This window comes from Aptenodytes patagonicus, chromosome 13 (assembly GCF_965638725.1).
Source record: "Aptenodytes patagonicus chromosome 13, bAptPat1.pri.cur, whole genome shotgun sequence".
In the NCBI taxonomy this organism is placed as follows: domain Eukaryota; kingdom Metazoa; phylum Chordata; class Aves; order Sphenisciformes; family Spheniscidae; genus Aptenodytes; species Aptenodytes patagonicus.
Window position 1 is genome coordinate 5461509 of NC_134961.1, and position 22465 is coordinate 5483973.

Sequence of the window (22465 nt, forward strand, 5' to 3'; positions counted from 1 at the left end):
AAGCGTGAGACCGTAGCAACCAGCCCTGCCAGCTGAGAGCAGGCAGCACGCAACCTGCCAAGCCGCCTGCCTAGCCCGCGCAGCGAGGGGCACTGCAATGAATGACTTCATGAGCCAGGATCAGAGGAGGCCACTGCCTGGGCAAGTGACCTTTGGGCCCTGGTAGCAGAAGAGCAGGGGGTAATGCAGAGCTGGGGGCGGGCAGGAGACAAGCTGGCGTCGCTCTCGGTTCTGTGTGTGCCAGCAAGGGTTACAGTGGCCACAGGAGCCAGGCTAGCGTGTGCCTCAGAAGCTGACAGAAGGGACACCACCACCATCTGTGTTTTGTTCTTCAAAGAAAGGGCAGTGCTGACTTCATTGTAGAGCTTCAAAGGAATAATTTCAGCTACTCTTTAAACAGGCAAGGGAGGAAGCAAAGTTTATAATGCGCTAAAGGCGGCTGTAATTCCGCTCTGAAGTTCCCTACCAAACAGATGAGGAACGAGCAAATAAGTACTCGGTACATGGGAAAACGAAGTTTATTACTGACATTACAGTGTACATTATGTTTTTACAATGCAGCTGACAGCCTTATACTTTATTGATTTTTTTTTTTTCCAAGTTAAATGTACAGGAACTGAATAATTACTACTGAGCTACAAGATGTCAGAAATATGGTAAGTGCTTTAACCAGGAGCAGTTTCCATGGACTAAGCAGAGATTAAGATTTGAAAATCTTATCAGTACAGATTTGCACACCTGATTTCTTTTGATCTGCATTCAAAACTACATGTTCTTCTTTTCCCCCCTCAACTACAGTGGTCCAGTCTTGTATGAGAAACGCGGTATTTACAAACAGGTCTTTACTCTCTGACATGCATCGGAGAGCGCGGCATTTAGGTCAGTGTAACGGGGAACGCTCTGCCCTGCGCAAACCGGGGCACTGCCTGGGGTTTGGCTGTGCAGGCACGGGAAGCAACGTGCATACCATGAAAAAGAAGGGCTCCTTCAAAAGATTACCGATTTATAGAAGCTAATATTTGGGGGGCCAAAAAGAGAGCAGGTAATTGTCTTTGAAGTGGGGTAGGGAAGAGGTGTCTTGTTAATGGCAGAGTCCTGGAGGGGAGGCAAACCTTTCCGCATCCTGAGCCATCGTCCTGCTGCCAGTCTCGACACCGATAGCCAAACACCTGCACCAGTTCCTCTCCAAAGTCATTATTTTCAACCTGTTCAGCCCATCAACATTCCTAAAAGATAACTCATAAAAGAGAACTCATCTCCTTCACCCCTGAGGCTTTCCATGCTCTCCTGCCAGCCAGCTGACAGCCGTGGGCATCAGCTGCTCCCCACGGTGAAGCCAAATGTCCTGGCTCCGCTGCTGCGGTCCCCCTGCCCCGCACTGACCCACCGCTGCGCTGAGCCCCAGCCCGCTGCCGAGGAGAGCAGTAAATGTTATAAGGCACCTTTTAGCTCAATACTTAGGAGATACACACAGAGCCGTTACGCTATCCGGAACGTAACACTGACTAACCCAAAGGCCACGGCTTGTAACACAGCAGCGCTGGCGTAACTCAGGGCAAAATCACAGCCACGTGTTTCAAAATGGTCATCGATGTCCAAGTGATGGCTGCCATTTGCTTTTAGCTGGGGAAAGCGTTTTGTACTCGACTGTCCTGCTGCGCCCGGTCCCTTCCCGCTGCTGCCTTGGCATTTGAGCTGAAATATCTGGCAGCCACCGCGGCTGGGCTTGGGGAGCTGCTGGAGCGTGGGAGGAAGGGGGCCAGCCCCATCACGGCCGGGACCCTGCCCTGGTAAAACACCTCTGCCTGCAACCTCGGAGAGTGCTGTAGTTCGGCTTAGTCATCTTCCCTCATTTACAGCCAAAGGCAAGTAATAAAGAGCTTAAACAGGCTTAATTTGTAATGCTTTAAAGATACATTTTTGAGGCTCTAATACCAAGAGCAGGGTGTTTTCAAAGGAGGCCATAGAAAGCCAACGCAGCTGCCCACTCCATCACACCGCTGCCTGCTTCGTAGCCAGCCCCGCAGAGACCCCACGGCTTCAGAGGACACCCTCCCAGTGGCGAGACAGAGACTCAGTTATCCTCACGGGCTGGAGGCATCAAATACCAGCCCAGAAGTAACAAACCATGTGGGACCCGGACCCTGCCCCGGGACCCAGCACCCAGGCACAGCCACAGCTGAGCCCCGCTTCCCCAGCGCCAAGCCCGCAGCCAGAGCCGGATCCCCGCGTTCCTCCCTGGAGACAGATGCTGGGTTGTGCTCGCTTTCAAGTTTGTCCAAAGAGTTTTTGTAGCATCCCATGGCTCTTGTCTTCTTGCAAGGCTGCCGGAGCCGGGCCGGCAGCACCGCTCCTCACACCGCAGGGCAGGACTGTCCCCGCTCCCTGCCTTGCCCCGGCGCTCAGCGCTGCATCGACGGCTGCAAACGGTGAGGCCTGTGGCATTTGGGCTGTTGGGTTTGGGTTTTGTTTTTAAATCCTGCCCTCTCCCCTCTGCAGAGCTGTCGGGGATGAAAAATGGGCTTTTATTGCTGGGGCAGAAGTCACTGGTGGGGAGGGAGGTTCCTAAACTAACTGGAAACATATGGGACTTCATTTAAAAAAAAAACAAAAACAACAAACTTTTTTGTTTCAATAGCAAAGCCAACAAGAGCGATTTACAGCCACTGTCCGTTTTCCCATCGTGTGAGTAGTTGACGCTGCAGACGGGGTGCCGGGGAGGGGGTGCCAGGTACACCCCACCCTGCGGACCCCCACCACGGCGGGGGCACAAGGCCGTAAGACGTTTGCACAGGGGCACAGAGCATCCCATGGGGCTCAGTCTGGGACACCCGCAAAACCAAAACAAACACCCCAAATAAAGAAAAAAAAAAAAAAAGAAATAATAGAAGCCTAAATGATGCAGGTAAGAAACAAGAGTTAAACTCTTCCAGTCCTTTCTCATAGGAACAGCGGATGGCGGGCAGCCAGAGCCGGGCTGAAGAGCAAGCAAGGAAAGGAGCTTTGGTCACATTTGTCTTATGAGAATCGCTGGTGAGTAACAATAATAATAATAATAATAATAATAAAAAATAAAAAAAAGGACTTTAAAATACGCCTTGTAAAAGCAACCAGTGAAGAGCAGAGCACAAAGCATCTCACATGGACACTGAAGGACAGTGAGTAGGCACCTCAGAAACGTCCGAGCTGGGGCAGGGGCAGGAGAGCGGCGGACGGCAGCCACCAGCAAGGCTCAGAAATTGCTGAAAATCTCTCGCTTCTTGTTCCAGTCCATCTGCGGAGCTCTCTTCTTCACCCGCTTGGCCCGCACCTTCTCCTTGGCCTCAGCAGCCGTTGGGCTCAGGGTCAGCCCACTCTCCTCAAACGGGTCTTTCTTCTCCACGTCTCCATCCTGCGTGGAGAAGGGAGAAAAGATGTCAGCCCATGGCAGCATCCCCCCCACCGCCGCGAGCACGGCCATGGTGTCCTGCAGCGTTTCACCCCGCACGGCCCCAGGAGAGGCGTTTCCTCCAGCGTGCACGATAAGCAAATGCGCAGGGGTGGGTTTTTTTGGAGCAGAAGGTCAAAGTCCCTCCCCCGTGCCATGTCTGTGGTTTCACTGGCGGCGGCAGCGTCCATGTGGCCACAGAGTTAATTACTACATTGCGTTTTGTGGGGGTTTTTTCCCTGCCTGAAGAATGTGTGGCTGCCACGGCTGGAAGTGGAAAAGCAGAAACACAGGAGCTGCTGCCAGAGGGAAAACAAGCTGCTCCGCTTGTCTGCTGGGAAAATGAAAAATAAGCCCCTGGTGTAGGCAGAAAGCAGGGACGAGGGAGCAAGCTGGGGGTGAGCCTCGGGGCTCGCAGGGAGGGGTTGCGGCAAGGCCCCCCCATGTTCGCCTGCCCGGGTACCCGTTTGCTCGCAGAGCACCCATGGCTAACCGAGGCGGGGATGGGGGGTGCGTGGGTGGACAGCAGCCCCTGCCTGCGTGCCCAGCTGGCCATGCCCAGCACGGCCGCTGTAAGACACCAGTCAAGGCAGTATTTGCTTTGGGAACTGTACTGAAAACAGCATCTTTCCATCTGCTTAACAAAATTACTTTTATAATAAGAAAATTAACTTTCCTTTCTGAAGTCACTGCCGCTGCGACAATGTGCCCTCAAGCCAGAAACCCCAGGTGCCCCTCCACTAACCCTGACCCTCTTGTTCCTGCAGTAGGTAAGGACGGCCACCACGTCCTCAGGGTACAATTAACGTCCTGGCCAAAATGCTTTTATTCCATTGCATCCCTGCTGGGGACAGACCCTCAAACCCCACAGGTCTGGGAAGCATCGTCCCTGCCGGGACTTGGTTCCTCAGAGCTGGTTTCAGCGGGCAGCACGCTCCGTAGCAGGCACAATCTAAAGCTTCGGCTTCATCGATCACATCCGTACTGAGGCTTTGCCGGGTCTCGGTGCCGGGCAGGGCGGAGGTGCCCGAGGAGACCAGCTCGGGGAGAAGCGGCTGCACCCCGGAGCTGCACGGCTGCACTCTGCAAGCACCGCGCTCGTGTCAATAGTGGGCAAACATACAGAATCAAGACCTTCAGTTTTAAGGAAACACTTTAAAGCCTGCCTACTCACATTGCTGCCCTACCACGCATGCGAAACTCCAAAATAATGATTTCACAAACCCTGCTGATAACCATGGGCAGGTCTTCCACCAGCGCTGCAAGATAATGGCTCCAGCTTTGCTCTGGCTTACGAATGCAAACTAAACCGGGTGGTGGCTTGAATGAGCACGCCGGGCTACGAGCTGGGGGGCCGGGCCGCAGGCAACCCCCCCGCCACCCCCCAGGGACTCTGCTTTCTAGTGCAGAGGTGGGACAGCCATCTCTGAAACAGCCCAAAGGTGACTCCATGGAAGGAACCGCTGCGCTCAGGCACCGGGACACAGCCTGGTTTTCCAAAGGCAGCAGCCATTGGATCAGGACATGTATTATTTAATGCTCAGAGAGAAATGGAGATGCCAGACTGCAGGCGTTTGGCCACAGCTCTCAGACACAGCTGGCGTTCGAGATGTTTTAGAGGCTCTGGGTCTCAGAGGAGGCTGCATGAGCACTTGCTGCCGTCAGACTCCTGGTCCCAGCCGTCTCGGGGCAGGGGACAGCACAAGCACTGAGAACCAGTAGAGACCCCACAGAGCATCTGCATGGAGGCATTCCTCTATTTTTAGCAGAGCCTCATGCTAAAGTGCTCAAAAATTTATCTTTAGAAATCCCCCACTCACTATTTTAAGAAAAAAAATTGCTGAATTAATAACACCGAGAGAATACCAATCTATGCCTTGTGTTTACTTTTGGTCGCTCATTCACCTTCCACAGCGAGGTCTGCCTCTTCTCTGGCCCTTCACTGCGGCACTCAGCCAGGCTCTACCAGAGAAACAGCCCCAGCCCTGCAAGCAGCCCTGCGGGTCACCAAATCCACGCTCCTCCCATCCTCAGCAGCTCCTTTAAACACTGTGATAAATTCACTGTGCTCCAAGCTAAAAGCAATTTGGCTTTTTTTAAATTTTAGCCTGCCTTGTTCCTGTTAGCAGCACTTGAACCTCACAGCTCCGCTCCTCCTGCCCTCCCGGCTTCCCAGCCTTGCCTCCTGCCCTGTAGCTCGTCAGTATAATTACAGTTAAGATCCACAACTCTTGCAGACATCCTTTCATCTCACACCTCCTTTCAAACTATTCAAGCACAAGTCACTGCCCAACGAAGCACCAATTAACTTGCTGCCGTTACCCCTTGACGTTCTCCTCTGCTCAGTTCGGGGCAGTGCCACCTCCTCCCCGAGGCCACGATGCCCGAAGGGACAAGCGCGTGCGAGTCCTCCCAGAGCCAGGGGCTTGCCCGGGGAACGGAGCACGCATCCATCCGCACCCTTGCAAAACTCGTCCGTTAATAGGGGACATCTGCTGCTGCTGGCAGAGGCCACGAGACCCCCACGAGCTTTTCTGTCCCCTGGACAAAGAGGGGAAAGAATTTGCAGCCCGGACTTGGCCCGTGGAGCCAGCGGCTCGCTGGCAGGGGACAGACACGGTCAAGTAACCCAAACCTCACGCAGTCTCCTTAAACTCTATTTAATCAAACCCTGCGTGTTTTAGCTCCTGCCCATCTGAAGGCAGAAGGGAAGGAAGGCAGAACACAATGGGATTTAATTCGCATTTACGCTGTTGCATCTCTCAGACGCCGGTTTGCAGGGGGCAGTTTGCAAAGGCAGTTTACAGATGCACATCTTTGCATGTACATCTCTGTGACAGCAGCTCGTGCTGCTACAGCACACGTCACCCCGAGGGTCCCGAGCCCTTAACCAGGCACTTGAAGGAGTTATCCCAGAAACGCGGCCACCGCTGCGCTGGAACCAGCAGCTGCTGACAGCTCACGGCTTCATTTCATGCACATCTACAGTGCAAGGGATGAAAGAAAACTCTGTATTTTGCTTGCTGGATGGATACAAGTGTACCTAAGTCTGCGAGATAAAACTGAAAATGCATTGAAAGGCATTGTTGCGCAGTACCATAAGGCAAGTATGTACCTACAATAGTATGTAAAGGGGAGGGGGAACGTTTGGGGTTTTTACCTCTGATTCCTTTCCTGGACTTTGAAGGTCACTGTGAGATGAAGATGTGGATCCTCCATTCAGCTAGTGGAAATTAAAGCGTTAGTCCAGTTTGCACAAAGGCAGAATTGGGGGGGGGGGGGAAGCTTAGGCAGAAGAACGCTCCAGCCTGGTGGGAACAGACATCCCAGCCGCCCCGCCAGGCAGAGAGCAACGCCTGGCTTGTCCAGGGCCAGGAACAGAGGCCGGAGGGGAGGGTCCTGCCGAAGGGACCCTGCAGGCACACACGTGTGCGCACACACGCACGTGCACACACGGGAGTTCCCTGGGATTTGCCGGCAGAGCCGCTGCCCTCCCGTCCTGCCAGCACCGGGCAGCCGCTCACCTCCTCCCTCCGTCACGGGGAACAGTGATTAAATGGGGCTGAAGCCAGCCCTGTTCAACCCCTAAATTAAAGCTGCAGCAGGAAGCAATTAAAATCAGCCAGCAGCAGTTAAGCTGGCCGATTTTATGGAGCTAAACGAGCCTTGGGGACATTATGAGCATCCCTCTCCGCTCTGCCGGCCCCGACAGGCTCATGTGTCACAGGTGGGAGCCAAGGAAAGCCGGCATGCCAGGAGCCTGGCCTCTCACCCCCGATCCCTCTTGATCACTCCGACACATTCCCCTCAACTGAGCTAACCCGGGATGCTGCCCAGTCACCCCGGCCATCGGGGCATCCTGGAGCAGGCAAGTACTCACCTGAGTCTGTGCGGATCCGTTTGTCATGGGCTGAGGTACCACACCTATAGACCACATAAAGAAAACACGTGGTGAACACACTCAGCTGGGATTGCTGGCCTCAGGTCCCAGGCAAGCATCCCTCAGCATCGCCCACCCGGCCATCCCGAGCCTGCCTTCTCCCTTGCTCCAACACCTCAGTGCGTCTTGCCTCTTGACTTTGTCCTGCTTTTGAGCCCACGCAAAAGCCCGTCCATCCCCCTTGTGCCTTTCTGGAACCAAATTCTTTCCAATTCCCCTGACTTCACTTGATTTCACCCTGTTTTCATCAGAAGAAAACACCTTCCAGGAAGGGGACCTAGTAACTTCCTTCCACGAGCGCTAAATTCAGCGCACTCCCATTTTTTTGACTGTTAAGTAGTTTTTCTTCAGAAGCTGTTTAATCAGAAGTCTTAAAAACCAACCCAACGTTCTTTGCTGAAATCAGCATCTTGTTGGTGTCACAACAGCGTGTGGCAAACAACCCGCTCCCCAGGTACCCTGGCATTTTTTTTGCTCACTTCCAATGATTTGCACTAATAATATTCCACACGATGGCAAATTTTATGCAGATAAGCTGCCAGTCACCTCGACCAAGTCATTGCTAAAAGCGTGACCATGTCTCATCTGTCCCAGGCTAACAGTTGTGTTAATTGTGACAGGATTAATAACTGAATTACGTCGAGCATGAACGCTTCTCGGGGCAAAGCCCTCACTCTCTGCATCTCTCCAGCAGAAGACAATGGTGTGGATGCACGCCGCTGTGTAACCCGAAATCCAGTGAAGCAAGAGCAGCGCGTGGTGCCAAAGGCGGCTTGGAACTGCAGAAACCCAGGGCAGCAAACTGCACAGCTCCAAAGCCATCGTCTCCCTGCACCACGTACGGACACGGCTGGGCTTTCCGAAGGGCTGCGTCAGTGCGAGCTGCAGGGATTCCTAGTGCAAATCAGGGCACCTTTGCGTTTAAAAAAATAAACTCAAATCATAATTTTGAGAGCGTGCTGGTGCAAAGGCCTCAGTTATTGTGTTGGGATCCTTGAGTATTTTATCACACTGAATGTCGGACTCGTGTTTACAGTATGATAAGCTCTCAGCATCAGAAGAAAGTCAGCTCACAGCAGAAATGATGCTAAAGTCTCCGGTATCATGAGAAGCTAAAAGATAATGTTATTTAAATGAGAAGCAAGCTTCAAATCAGAAGCAATATTAAAGTGGAACTGGACTTAAAAAAAAAAAAAGTAATTTTGAAATTTGGCATGTCTGAAAATATTTTCGTATTTCCTTTATCCTGAAAGGCGCATAGCTCTTAAAACACACTCATTGGCTAAAATGTTGAGGTGCTTAGGATCAGCTGTAAGACTTTGAAATTGTCAGCTTGAGGTCAAAGCAGTTTGATTAAAGAGTGCAATTATTATTTCCTCTTATCCTGCAAACAACAGAATTTACCACAGCACTTCGTCATCAACACACGTTCTGCCACCGGCCAGGCAGACCCAATTCTTGATCTCTGACGAAGGCGTCGAGACAGCAGCGAGAGCTGCAGAGCCAAGGCAGGGGCTCGAGCACCCACCCGCACCCCCCCAGCGCGTCCGTGGCCCCGGCTACGTCCCCACCCCGGGGAACAAGGGCTCCTTTATCGCTCGTGCCGGCAGCCACCTCTCGCCCCAGCTCCTCCTCGAACCGATGCGGAGCATCTGACGCCGCTTTCGCCCCGTGCGCTTCTCTGCATTGTTTGACCCATTCCTTTGGACAAATCTCCCCATTGAGCATCCGAGGGAGCAGGAGTGCAGACCAGATAAGGAACGGCTGTACTGGGAAACAGAGCTCCCCATTCAGCCGGGGGGGGGGGGGGGGCAGGACGGGCTGGGGAGCGCCCCGCTCCCTCCCCATCCGGGAGCTGCAGCACAACAGGTTGGAGGGTGGACAGGCAGCTTTCTCTGCCAGGTTTCAACAGCAAGGAAAACATTTCCTGCAACAGCCACCCCTGTGATCGCCGTAGCGTGAAACCCTTCCCCCTGCGCGCACACGGTGTTTGCTCCGGTATTTCTCGATGCACCCTCAGGCTCCTTTGCGGGAGCAGAGAGCAACGGGGGATTTATTGCACTCTCCCTCCTGAGACCCCAGCTCAGCACCCCGGGCAGACCGCTCTGCTCCCCCGGACCCTGCGGGTCCACCCGCTCCCACGCCAGACACCCCATCTCCCAGGGTGCAGGTGCTGCAGCCGAAAATGGAGGGGCCCGAGGAACGGCCGTCAGAGAGGCTTCCCTGCCCCAACCAGACGGACCGGTCCCATCTGAGCATCCCTCCGCGAGCTCATCGCTCACCGAGCACCCAGCTCCCCCCGAATCCCACCACGCTTTGCCTCAGCCACTTTATGACAGCAAGTTCCTAAGTTAATTATTCACCGTGTAAAAATAACAAATCAGTTTTTGGCTAGATTAGGAAGTATTCTCACTATTTATAAATAGCTGGGTGGTGCTCAGGAAACTACCGAGGGATGAGACAGAAGGGAAACATGACTCTCCCTCACTTCTGAAATCCCACCCATGACACGGTGAGTCACGGGAACGGCGTAGGGTCGCCCAGGGAAAGCGAGGTCTCACCTTTGGTGTGCTCCTCCGTGGGGGTCACCCCCAGCTTCTTGAAGTAATCATCTGTTTCGGGGTCCACCACCAGGAGCCTGGCTTCGTTCTCCCTGGACTTAATGTGGGACACCACCTCTGAGTGCCGCAGGCCTTCCACGTTTATGCCGTTCACCTGCAAAGCGACGGCATCAGAACCCAAGTCCGTGCCCCCCGCAGCAGAGATGCTGCTCCCGGCTCACAGGCCCCCAGAGCAGCCTCCTCATCCCCTAAGGGATGGGATTTTCCTTTTTTAATTGCCATTGGGATGATAGGAAGGATACAGGCTTTTCCCTTCCCCCTCTCAAGCCAGCCACAGCCTCCTACCACCCCCCCCCCGGTGCCTCTGCCAGAGCATCCTTCGCGTTACTGCACACCCCCGCCTCTGCCCGCATCCCACACACGTCCGTCGGGAACCACAGCCCCCAGACTCCGCCATCACCTCACCCACCCAGGTCCTGCCGAAACGCTCTGGCTGCCCTCTTTAGTGATTTCAAACCCAGCCTTCACCTTGGATGTGCCCCAGGTATCTCAGGCTGCCTTACGGGGTGCAACCATGTGCACAGGCAGTGGGCTGGGTGCTGCCGGCGTGTCCTGCTTCCCAGCCCTGCCCCACCACGCCATCATTCATCTCTCCGCGATGGAAAACTGTGGATTTCCCATGTCCCTGGCGGGCGAGTCCCCGTGCCTGCTGCACGGATTCATTTCTCCCTTCCCTGCGTGCGAGCCAGGACCTACCAGGGAACGTGATCCTCTGCTCCCAATTGTTCCCCGCGGCGAGGGGACAATTGTGATTTCGAGGCATTGTTCGGGTGGGGAATGAATCACCCTTTGTCCCGCAGGAGAAGGTCTCTGCACCGCCCGGCCCCTCGCTGCTGGACCCGCTTTTGTGCAATAAACTCTTTTCAGTGCTCCAGCCCGTCTCCGGCAAAGCTCAACCCACCCTTCGCCGCCCGCCCTGCCTTTGGCATCCGAAGGCGCCTGCCCGCAGGACAGCAGAGCGATGTGCTAATTCAGCTTGGATGGAGAAGGGGAGAGAGTGCCGGTGGTACAGAGATACCGGGAATGGAGCAACCTCCTCCTCTTAAAAATAGCTATTCCTTTACTACAGCTTTCTGGAACAAATCAAAGACTTCAGAAATCTGAAGTCCAGCACAGAAAGGCCTTTGTTAGGAAAAGTGGACAGCAAGTTTTGTTTGTTTTTCTAAGCCACAGATAATGTTATAACTGCATGCTTTGGATGCACGCGCCTGCTCTCCTGTGGGGCCACGGCTGTCCAGAATCACCAGCATCAACACATTTTTATTCCTCCTCCGCCTGCAGACAGACAACTGCCTCCTCCTGTGCCGGACCCCAAAGAGTGGAGTACACCGATGCCAGAGCCAGGGACCGAGCCCAGGAGTGGGGTAACCCCATCCCGGCAGCCCGCCGGGGAGCTGAGCTCCACCAGCGTGGCATTGCCCCAGCAGCACCCAGGACATTGCAGCCCGTCCCAGGGAAGCAGGACAGAGGACGAGGCTGGCCCTGGCCCAGCCATGGTCCCCCTCACTGCAAAGCCGTGGCTGCATCACAGCGGCCCCTCGTCCCCGCCGCAAAGGGACAAGGCAGGCGAACGCTGCAGAGCCTGAGCTGGGCCAGCTCCAAACTTCAGGTTCCCCTTTGTGTTTTGGATGCCTGAACACAAACCTGGGGCAGAAGCAGGTCCTGAGGGCCAGGACACGGCTGCAAAGGCTGGGACGGAAAGGGAACCCCCTCCCCAGGCTTTGCATCTCACTGGCTACCTCAGCTGCTGGCTTGTAACCCCCCTCTGTCCCCAGCATCCTCCTCCTGCCGCTCCAGGTCATCCCAATTCACGCCCAGTGTTCACCCCTGGTTGAGCTCGGCCAGGCGGCGTGGGGCTGCTCTCTCCCCGCCCCGGCACCCCCAGCCCACCCAGCGCAGCCGGGCTGGGGGGCATCAAATATTTATCAAAGCCCCAAAGAGCGGGTACGGAGAGGATCGGGTTTCCGAGCTCGCCAGCTCACCCCTTGCCGCTTTGTGTGTGCCAGGCGCTCTGCCAAGCACCGATAAATAAATAACACAACCCCTCGCCGTGACACTGTGCTGCCAGGAGCTGCTGCCGCTGGCACCCCGCTCCCGGCATTAAACCTTCAGGTGCCGGGAAGAGGCAGCAGTTCCCACCGGAGAGGGAGCCATTATTCATGGGGCTAGAAAGCAGGCGAGTGCTTTGGTCTTAGTATTTCCCTGAGTCGCCCGGCTCCGCAGGATGCGAGTGTTTTCTTCCAGAAGTGCAAACCCTGTTCCCCCTCTGAGCCGGCAGCGAGGGCCACGGCTTGGTCCCTGCAGGAGGGTTTTGGGGTTCACCCTCCTGGGGAAGGGCCACGCGTCACCCCGAGCAGGGGACACCCACGTGCTCCTGCGGTACAGAAGCGAAAGGGGTGATAGCTGCCGTGCCTGGGACACCGGCTTCCAGATCAACCCCTGCCTGTCTCTCTGTCCGTGCGCTGCTCAAGCCCTGCCCAGAGCGCAGGCAGCTCTGGATGGGGAAACCTCGTTCTTCAGGAAAAGCACAAGACACAAACAAGCCAAAGGGAGGGCGATTCCCGGCCGCATCAAAACTTATGTTGTTCAGCACTCGGTGACCAGGAAGCTGCTTCCAAGAGCAATTTCTCCCCATCTTTCACAATTTCGTGTCTTAAAATCTCTGCAAAGTTTTTTTCCCCCTCTTCTTCCAAACACCTGCCTGGCAGCGCACCAGCTCAGCCGGGCAGCACCAACCCGCAGGACGCCAGACCGGAGGGTGGCTGGGCGGGAGGTCACCCCCTCCCCAGCGCGGGCAGTGGGACGGGTCCCACGTGTCCCCACACCCCTTTTGCTGCAGCGGGCAGAGCCAGCTCCAGCACCGAGCAGCATCAGGCAATGCCACCAAGTACAGGGCTCGCTGTGCTACAGCGGGGGAGATGGGCACCCGTCAAGCGCCCCATCTGTCCGCAGGATCCCGCTGCCACCCCCGAGCCACCCGGACAGGCACAGGGGCAGCAGTTCGCCTGCTCCGACCCTCCTCTGTGCCAGCCAAAGCCAGCAGCATCATCTAGATTTCAGCGCTCGCAAGTGCCCACTTTGAATGAGCTGCCAAAGGACCACAAAGCCACTGCCTAAGCACCCACATCGGTCTTACAGCTCCGTGTTATGGAGGAATACAGGGGGATCTGATGAAAAAGGTCACGGGACGGGAGTTTGTTTCAGCTTCAGGCTTCCCAAGGGTCCCACCACTTCTGCTGTCCCTCTCCCCACCTGCAAGAGGGGGACAGGACCCGGCCGCTCCTGCCAGGGTGGGCAGGATTGAACATCCCTGCGCGGCATGTGCCGAGGAAACCCCAAAAGGCTTCCCAGGAAGGGAGGTGCCGAATCCCCGCGCCGTTACCTCCACCAGCCGGTCCTGGGGCCGCAGCCCCGCTCTGGAGGCCGGTGAGTCGGGGTCGACCGAGCGGATGAACTGCCCCGGCCGGGACTTCTCGCTGTGCAGGTTGAAGCCGTAGCCGTTGGGGCCTTTCTTCAGGTGGCAGAGACGTGGGCACAGCTCCTTCTGTCCATTTAAATCCTGATTAACAGAGGAGGGGTTGGGGGGAGGCAAAACATGGCCGTTAATTTATAAGTTTGGTTTGCTCTAAAGCAGATGCAATCGCAAATAAAGCTACCAAGGAAGCACCATATCTGCACCCCGTCCTCCCGTTCCCCTGAACAGGGACAGGTTAACAAATGAATTTCCTCTCATTGAGTCTATTTTAAAAAACAATTGTCCGAAACCACTCCAGAAAAATTAAAACAAAACAAAAAATGCATTTCCTTCACCAGAAGCAGCCCAGATAAAGTCCACCCGTACGCTGAGAGCCCCCCCCGGCAGCAGCCGATCCTCACGGCTGCAGCCCCGGGCAGGGAGGAACCAAACCTGGGAGATCTGGCAAAGCACACCGGCTCACCGAGACGCTGGATTAACCTTAGTAATTTATTTAAGGCAGTGCCGTGCCCTTGGTCCCGGTGACATCGGCATCGCCCGTGGGTATGATCGCCTCCCAGCGGAGGGGCTCTGGGGGCCGGGGTGATGAACCCCATGCCTGATGGCTCCCCGCAGCACGGAAAGGCTGAGCTTGCTGTAGGATGAACGGTACAGGAGCACTGAGGAGTTTAGCACCTTCCCCCCAGTCCCATGGAAAACGCTTTACAGCTCCTCGGGCAGCCGGGGGAGCAACAAATACCAGCTTTTCTCCAGGTCTGCAGGACCCGTTACACTCCCTCGGATGCTGCTCTCCCCACCAGCCTCCCTCCGCACGGCCCCTTCCAGCCCACACGCGCTGGGCAGCACCGGCTCACGGCACAGCACTGCAACCCCGGCAAGAGCCACCTTGGAGATACGGGTTTTCATTTTCACCTGTGGTTTAAGGAAAACACCCCCTGTGGCTGAGTTTTAATCTTTCATTAAAAGAAATGCTGCTCCCCTCCTGCTAACAGACCTTATTTTTTTCAGATCACATTGATGGTGAAATCTCTTACAGCCTTTCCTTTCAAATTAAAAACCCACGCAGCAATTCCCTCCAGGTTCCTGTCTTTGCCAAAAGGTACAGTGAAACACCGAACCTGCACCTCCTCCCCTCCCACCGCATGCCCAGAGATGTCCTCCCTCCTCGGACAGCTCCGGGGCTCCTACACGCCGTGCTGGCTTCGCGCTGGATCTGCCCATGCCGACAGCTCCTTGCACTCGCAGCACCTTGGGGTTATTTCTGCAAAACACCCTCAATGTTGCTTAAAAGCTGCTTCCTCTCCAGGAAGGGCGGCGGGAGCTGACGGCACCCATGGCTGATGCCCAGGAGACCCGGCCCGGCCACCACCTGCGTGGGGTACCCCAGGGATGACGCCAAGGGGCTCCAGCTGCACAGGGACCCTGCGCGGCAAGAGCCAAACAAGCCAAAGGACGTTTCCCACGGCCACCGTGGAGCCGGACTACCCACAGGGTCCTCGCGTGCCCCAACGATGACGGGGAATAACTCCGTTTGCAATGATACAAGGTGATTTTTGGCCACTGCGGGTCACGGTGGGGCAAATACAGAGCGCAGCGAAGAGCTGAATCAATTCACCAGCACTCGCTGATCTCCTGGCCCCCCGCGGGGACAGCGGTCGCCCACCAATGGCACCCCCGGGGTCAGCACCTAATTCCCGCAGGAGGAGCACAGCGCGTAAGCAAGCCAATTACCGGGCGGCCAGGCACCGCCGGTGAGCTGCCGGCTCCTGCGGCTGGGGCCGCCACGGCTAAGTCACTTCAGGGGCTGATCCCGTCTCCTTCATCCCCTCAAAGAAGGGATTTTCTGGAGGATCATCAGGCAGAGACATGCAGAGTGGCCACCCCCAGGGACCTGCCGCGCTGGGGAACGGCTCTGCCGCCTTTCCCCTTCGGCACGGCCACAGAGCCACCAGCTGCCAACGGGGATGGAGAGCGCGGACCGCAGCACCCTTCTGCCCCCGGGGCACCGCTCCCCGCTCAGCACCTACAGGCACCGCATTAATGCAAACAGCAAAACACGACTAATATTACTCAATGCATGTCCCTGTCCCCAGCCGGGTTCCCCACTTTGCAGAGCTCAGGGCCAGAGGATCCCCAGGCGCAGGGCATCAACTGTCACCCGCACCGAGCACAGGCACCATCGGTCACACAAACACACCCAGCTGGGGTGACACTGCTGCCGTTGACTGGGGACAGAGGCCACAGATGACGAGAGATAAACCCAAATAATCCCAGCAAGAAATACCCGCTTCATACCACAGAGAGCATGTGTCCCCGTGCTGTGAGCCGTGACCGTGGCTGCCCAGCAAGCAGGGGGTCCAGAGACCCCCCCCAGCACCGACTGCCTGTTGCAGGCTTTAATGCAATGGGATGAGACCTGGGGATGGGGTGAGCCGTGGGGACAGGGCAAGTGGAGGCAGAAACCCACCACAACTGCTTCACTGCGGGGGGGAAACTCCCTCTTGCCCCGTTCGGCGCTCGCTCCGACCCCACACGCACCCGCCGGCTCGATGGGATGTAAATAAATACCCCAGCACAGCTCTCCTCGAGCTGCTTGCGAAATACTCGAGCTGGTGGGGTTCACGGTGGGTTGGAGGAGTTCAGGGGACAACTCTGGCGTGACTGCAGCCTCCGTCCCCGCGCGGCCCTTTGTTGGGAATACGAATGCAAAAAAGCCACTTTTCCCCCCCATCACTTAAGGCTGCATCTTCCCAGGGATGAGGTCTCTTCCAGGAGACCTCATCGCTCTCTACAACTCCCTGAAAGGAGGCTGTAGCGAGGTGGGGGTTGGTCTCTTCTCCCAAGTAACAAGCGATAGGACGAGAGGAAACGGCCTCAAGTTGTGCCAGGGGAGGTTTAGATTGGATATTGGGAAAAATTTCTTTACTGAAAGAGTGGTTAAACATTGGACCAGGCTGCCCAGGGAAGTGGTGGAGTCCCCATCCCTGGAAGATTTAAAAGACGTGTAGATGAGGCGCTTAGGGACATGGTTTAGTGGGCATGGGGGTGTTGGGTTGACGGTTGGACACGATGATCTTAGAGGTCTCTTCCAACCTTAATGATTCTATGATTCTAGGGCGGCTGACCACACCAAACTGCCTCCTCCATTCCCTCTGTGACTTTCTTCCTCACATTGAGCTCTTCCAAACACAGCCCCTGTGGGGGTGACGGCCTGAACCCCCCGTGGGCCCCCAGCCCTGCCGAACCCCAAAGCAGGGAGGCGAGAGCAAAGCCTTCCTCAGGGCCAAGCGCCAGCACTCAGCAACCCCTGGCCAAAGCAAGAGCTGGAGCTGCTCCCGCTTGCACCCATCTGCTCCCGCTTGCACCCATCTGCTCCCGCTTGCACCCATCTGCTCCCGCTTGCATGGGTGTGTGCTGACCGCGCTCTCCCACAGTGAGCAATGAGATCAGTCCCAGAGTCCTGGGGCAAAAACAGGGTGAATTTTGGCCATGGCTGCAATGCCCGGGGGTGACAGAGGTGGATTGGGACTCAGGACCAGCTTGACCAGCTCAATCCCAGCGTCTGGGAAGGAACAGGGATGGAAGATGACCAGCCCTCGCTGGACGCCAGGTCAGAGCTGCCCGCGATGCCGCCGCTCTGGCACAGGAGGGACACCTCGGCCACCCCGACTCCTCGGGCCCAGAGCACCAAACTCCTCAAAAAGCACTTGCAAACGAGGGCCGCCGTTGGCAGCGCCCGTCGCGGGCATCGGGGCACGCTTGGACCAGCTGCAAACTGTACCTGAACATTTACAGAGATTAACTGGGCAATGCAGTTTTTTATACAAAAAGCACGGAGGGAGCTGCAAGAAAAGCCGTACCGACTGCTCACGCGCACACGCTGCAGCCGAGCTTGCGGGGCACGGGGCTGCTACCAGCACAAGTTTTGGAGGAGAAGAGACCCACAGGCACCTGCCCGGGGAGGTGCTCTTGGCATCGACACCTCAATGCACAGATCGGTTCTTAAAAGGGAAAAATCATCAGTGCAACATCCACCGATCGATAAAACCCAGCTCCTGCCAAAACAGGGCAGGGCTCCCAAAGCGCTTCAGCTACCTGATCAGCAAAAGGCAGGACCAGCCCCTCTGCCTGCCACGACCCTGCACTCGCACCCTCTCCCTCCGCAGATTTAGCACGCCTGTATTTTTCCCATGGCCCCGGAGCAGTCAGTTCACCCTATCTGCAAACATTTCCAGCTTGCCTTGGAGTTCTTCAAAAACTGAAGAAAACAGGAAATGATTCAACCGTCCGAAGAGGGTCGGATCCGCGCGACCTTAAAGGATGCACAGGGCTCTGTGCAGCTAGGAAAAGGGGGCACGTCTCGCAGGCAGAGGGGAACGCATCTGGGATCACCTGTTTGGGTTTAAAAAGGACCTTTTTATACCATTTTCCTCTTGCTCCATTTTTACAGGGTCAGAGCTCCGGCAGCAGTGCAAAAGCACCGAGAAAATCACCCGAAAATGCCATGCTGTAGCTGCCGTCCCAGCGCAGGGATCCCCGGGGCTCGGCAGGCAGTTGCAGGGGGACACGCCGGCAGGGCCAGTCCCTCCACCTTCGGGGGATCCCCCGGGATCACCAGTGAAATCAAATTACTCAATAAATAAACCGCACAGCGGAAAGCTTCATCTGCAGGATCCCTTTGGCTGTGAGGGTGGTAACCGGTGCCACGTCCTACGTGGGCTTGCTCTGCTTTCACCACAAAATCTTGAATTCAAGGTCCTTAACTGAAATGAAATCAAGACTTTGGCTTTAAAATAAATAAATAAATAAATAAATAAATAAATAAATCCCAATTCAGCATCTGTTCTGAGCAGAAATCCTCAGGCAAAACTGCTTATCCTCCCACAGAGACGATCCAGGGCTTTCGCTGGGCTCTTAAACCTCCCGACTAACGCAATCCTCGGCCACTGGAAAAAACAAGTCTTAGACCACAACTCTGCAAAGCCCCTCTCTGGGATTAAGCAAACACTGACGCCCCCCCTGCTTCACCCAGACCGGAGTACATGCTCAAACACTTTGCGCTTACGTGCTCTGTTGACACGGAGCTGCTGCATCTCTTGCCAGCTCTGCTATTTATTTTCTTTTCGACCGGTGCCAATGTTTCCCTGGTTGTGTTCTGGGAAGATATTTCCTAAGCTCCTGGGGGGATTTTGCCTTTGTGAAATCCAAGCCCCACGACGAAGCGTTCCCTGTAACGGTGGCACGTTATCTGGGCTCCCCAGAAACCTGCCAACACTCACCCCTGCAGAAATGCTTCGGTATTGCTCCGGAGGAGGCTTCGTCACCCTTTCATATGCCAAGAACATAAAAGCCAGTTTGGGTAAGTTAGATTCACACGTATACTAGAAAGTGACAAAAGTTAACTGTATTTTTTGTTAACATGTAAAGAAATTGCATGCAAAGAAAATTGCAAAAGAGAGCAAATTTTCTTCTAGGTATCCAGATACTACCAGTGGCCACTAATTTCATAAGTTGGATTAAGAAGCAATGGCATGTCATGCTCCACCTACAAGCATCACTCTCTATACACACGCACAGGTATGTATGCGCGTCTGCAGATAAATAAGCTGCATTGGCACACCACCCCTGGAGCTGCCACTTGAGGCAAATCATTGTCATTTTAGAAGGAAAAAGGTTTCGGAAACACTGTTCAAGCTGGTCCATTTAAAAATGCACAAACAAGACATTAAATAACAATGAAATGCTTTCAACAACAAAAAAAAAACCACCCTGGTTGGGTGTTGCCAGCTCTCACAATCTCATTGCAACTCCTGCAGCATCTGATTTTTTTCCCTTAGAGTTTCCAGTGCTGCTGCTGGGAGCCAGGGACCCCCAGGGACACCCCTTGGCTCACCGGGGTCCCCTGGGGACACCCCCCCCCCCCGGCTCACTGGGATGCCACAGCACAGGCTTCGTGTCACCCCCGTGGAGCTCCCTGCAGTGCCCGAGACCATCCCCATTTCGTACACCTGGATGTTTCAGGCACACTCCACCATGGAGTCGGTATCATAAATGCCACTGGCTCCAATTAACGAGGGGTTTCTGTGCAATTAATTAGTAGGTGCCAGCCTCCTTGCAAGCAGAATCCAGTCGCAGAAGCACCAAACCGCCGGCACTTTGGTCTTTTCTGTTTCCTGAAACAAACTCACCTCCCGGATTTTGAGGGGCAGCAGAGCCGCCCGCCACACTCCGCCATCCAAGCAAAACCCACCTGCCCCTAAAAAAGTCCCTCCCTGGCTCCAGCACACGAGCCCCAGCTCAATGCCACGAGCCATATGTGTCAGAGACCCGCTCGCCGTCACCGCTGACCCGGCCCCAAGCTCCAGCTCTGGGACGGGGCTGCCCCCGTGCTCCCCCTGGCCCGGGCCCACCGCCGCCACCTTCCCAAAGGGCACTGACTCACAAAACTAACCTGTGCCTTCAAACCATCACCCGCAGCCTGACTTTGAGCAAGAATGGGGATGAAAAGGGCTTTTCAAAGACCTCCGTCACACGGGCATCGGCACGTGCTTTTGAGCAGGAACACGGATGCTGCAGGCTGCACGACGCAAACTTGCCGGCAGCCCAGCCCGGGACAGCCCAGTCCAAAAAGCCACAGGAACGGCCACAGGTCTCTCCTTACCTGGGATGCCGAAAGCCAGCGGTGGCCAGGTCCCAGGACCGTCTCCAGCCCCTCTGCCCCGCAGCTCCTTGCGATGGGCTGAAACGCTTTGACAAGTCACGCTTTAGGGGTTTATTCCAGGAATAAAACACCGGTGCCAGCGTGGACAGCCGGCTCTCCCAGGTCCTCCAGGGGAGGAGGAGGAGGAGGAGGAGGAGGAGGAGGGCTGAGTGCACACACACGCACAGACATGGAGCTAGTCTAGCGGCCAAGGCCAGGTCGGTACCATCTGCCACGGGAGCCCAGCAGGTCCCGGCACACTGCAGGGCAGAGCAGCTCCTGCAGACCAACTCGCCGAAGCCACGATGCTGCTGTGCACCTCAGCAAGAGTGTTCGCCCCCTGAACCTCCTCCAAGGCTGGAGGGATGCTCTTGGCACAGCCGGGAAGCACGCGGTGTCTCACGGCAGCGTCCCATGGCAGCACCGCGATGGGAGCAGGAGCTCCGGCCCCGCTCGCTCCCCCCGGCACGGGGATTTGCTCAAGCCGAGCTTGAGCTCATCTGCCGTGGGCATCATGGCCACCTCAGCTCCATCACAGCACATAATCACCGGAGATCAGGGCTCACCACCTAATCGGCTCAATCCTGCCTGGGACCACCTCATCCACAGCACCCCGCACCCCCCAGCGCTTTCGGAGCTGCTCCCGGCAACAGCCCCATCCCTCCATGGCCCAGCGCGGTGGGCTTTGCCCTTTTCCTGGGGGCAGCCAAATAGGGTCTAATCGCCGCTGTTAGGAATTGCACCGCCTGGACGCACTCCAGGCTCTGGATCACCCTGCGACACGTCAAGCCTTTCCGCCTCTGCTCGGCTGAGCTGGAGAAAACACAGGCAGGAGCATTCCTGCCTAATTTACATTGTTAACATATTTTCTTTTAAGTCAGCTCCCATAGCGTTTCCTCTCCTTTCACATGTGGTTTCGGTCAGAAAATGGCTCCTTTGCTCGCCTGCTCCCTGAAAAGAAAACCTCCACTGGCGGAGCCCACTGGGGCTGGGGGACACCAGGCTCCCATCCTGCTCCATGGCTGCCTCAGGACACCGACATGTCCCTGGGGGACAAGGGACACTGCTCAGGGCCTCAGTGTCCATCCCTGCTGTCTCGCCTCCAGCCAGGACCTCTCCATCCCTGCACTTCGGCTTCTCTGCTGCAGGCAGCGAGCACCAAGCGATGCACGGGAGGGATGCAGGGCCGCCTTTTGGGGGTTGCAGAGGAGAAGGGTCAGCTCCAGCAGCGCGGGATCCTGACCACAACGCAAACACCGGCAGGCAGAGCAGCGAGGGGCGATGCTGGGAGCCGGGAAGGAGCTGAGCGGGGGGAGAAACCTGCGCAGGAAGGGGGCCTGGGGCCGCAGCACCGCCAGAACAAGGGGCCCATTTACACCCGCCCTAACACAGGCACCCTCCCTTGGCAGTAAGGGTTATACTGGGAGCTGAGCTGAGCCGAGCCGCGGGCAAGCTTTAATTGCCGCTATTATTACTACAATTTTGTTGGAAGCTCAAAGGCTGCTGCCTTCACTCAGATTTAGGGATGCACTTAACTTTAAGCAGATGCTTACAGCCCTGATCTGGGAAGGGGAGGGGGGGTCCCCGCATCCCCGCCGTGAAAACCTGCTGTCTTTCATGCTACAAAGATGAGGAAAGCTGGGAGAAGCGGGAGCTCTCACTGCGGCTGCCAGCGGTGCCCACAGCCCTGCTCACTGTGAGAACCGGGGAGGCTTTGGGCTCGTGCCACGGCCAGGAGCGGGATTACTGCCTCCATTCACTGCCGTGCCAGGGATCCGCCGCCTGCTACAGCAGGGCTGGTTTTCATTCCCCTTCCCTCAGGAATGACTCAAATTTTCCCATTAAAGCAGCACCAGAAAGGGGGCTATTGTAGCCCTGCATCCCCCGGGGCCAGGGGAACCTCGGTGACACTTTGAGGGGGGGGGGGGGGCCACTGACTGCTGACGGCAAATGTCAAAGGAGCCTCAAAACCCAGCCAGAAAGTGGGACCGTCGGCCGGCAGCGCTGCGAGGGGGGAGGCAGAGCACCCCCAGGTCTGCGCCGCAGGGCGAAGACACAGCAGCTCTCCCACTGTCCCCACCGCCCATCCCTGGGAAAAGCAGAGCAAGGATGCTCCCGGGGCTTCCCGGATGGGACCCTGGATGGTCCTCAGGTCCACACCAGGATGCCGCGGCCCCCCGCAGGCTGTTGGGAAGGGCTCGGGGGCTCCCCCCCTCCCCGGCCGCACACATTTCACCCAGGTCCATCCCCCGGCTCAGAGTCAGCCAGCGCTGAATCGGCTCAAACTCCAGATGTTGGTGAA

The 22465-nt window shown here is 56.3% G+C and overlaps 1 protein-coding gene across 1 annotated transcript in view; it reads right to left on the reverse strand.

Annotated features, from left to right (window-relative positions):
* Window positions 1–500: 500 nt before the first annotated feature.
* The window catches only part of NHERF2 (NHERF family PDZ scaffold protein 2), a 42113-nt gene continuing 20148 nt past the window's right edge, over window positions 501–22465 (reverse strand). The window contains exons 3-7 of the mRNA XM_076351496.1: window positions 13371–13547; window positions 9929–10082; window positions 7308–7351; window positions 6588–6650; window positions 501–3391 (exon numbers count right to left, since the gene is read on the reverse strand). Of these exons, the coding sequence (XP_076207611.1) occupies window positions 3233–3391; window positions 6588–6650; window positions 7308–7351; window positions 9929–10082; window positions 13371–13547 (597 nt within the window). The 3' untranslated portion in view covers window positions 501–3232. The remainder of the gene's footprint in view (window positions 3392–6587; window positions 6651–7307; window positions 7352–9928; window positions 10083–13370; window positions 13548–22465) is intronic.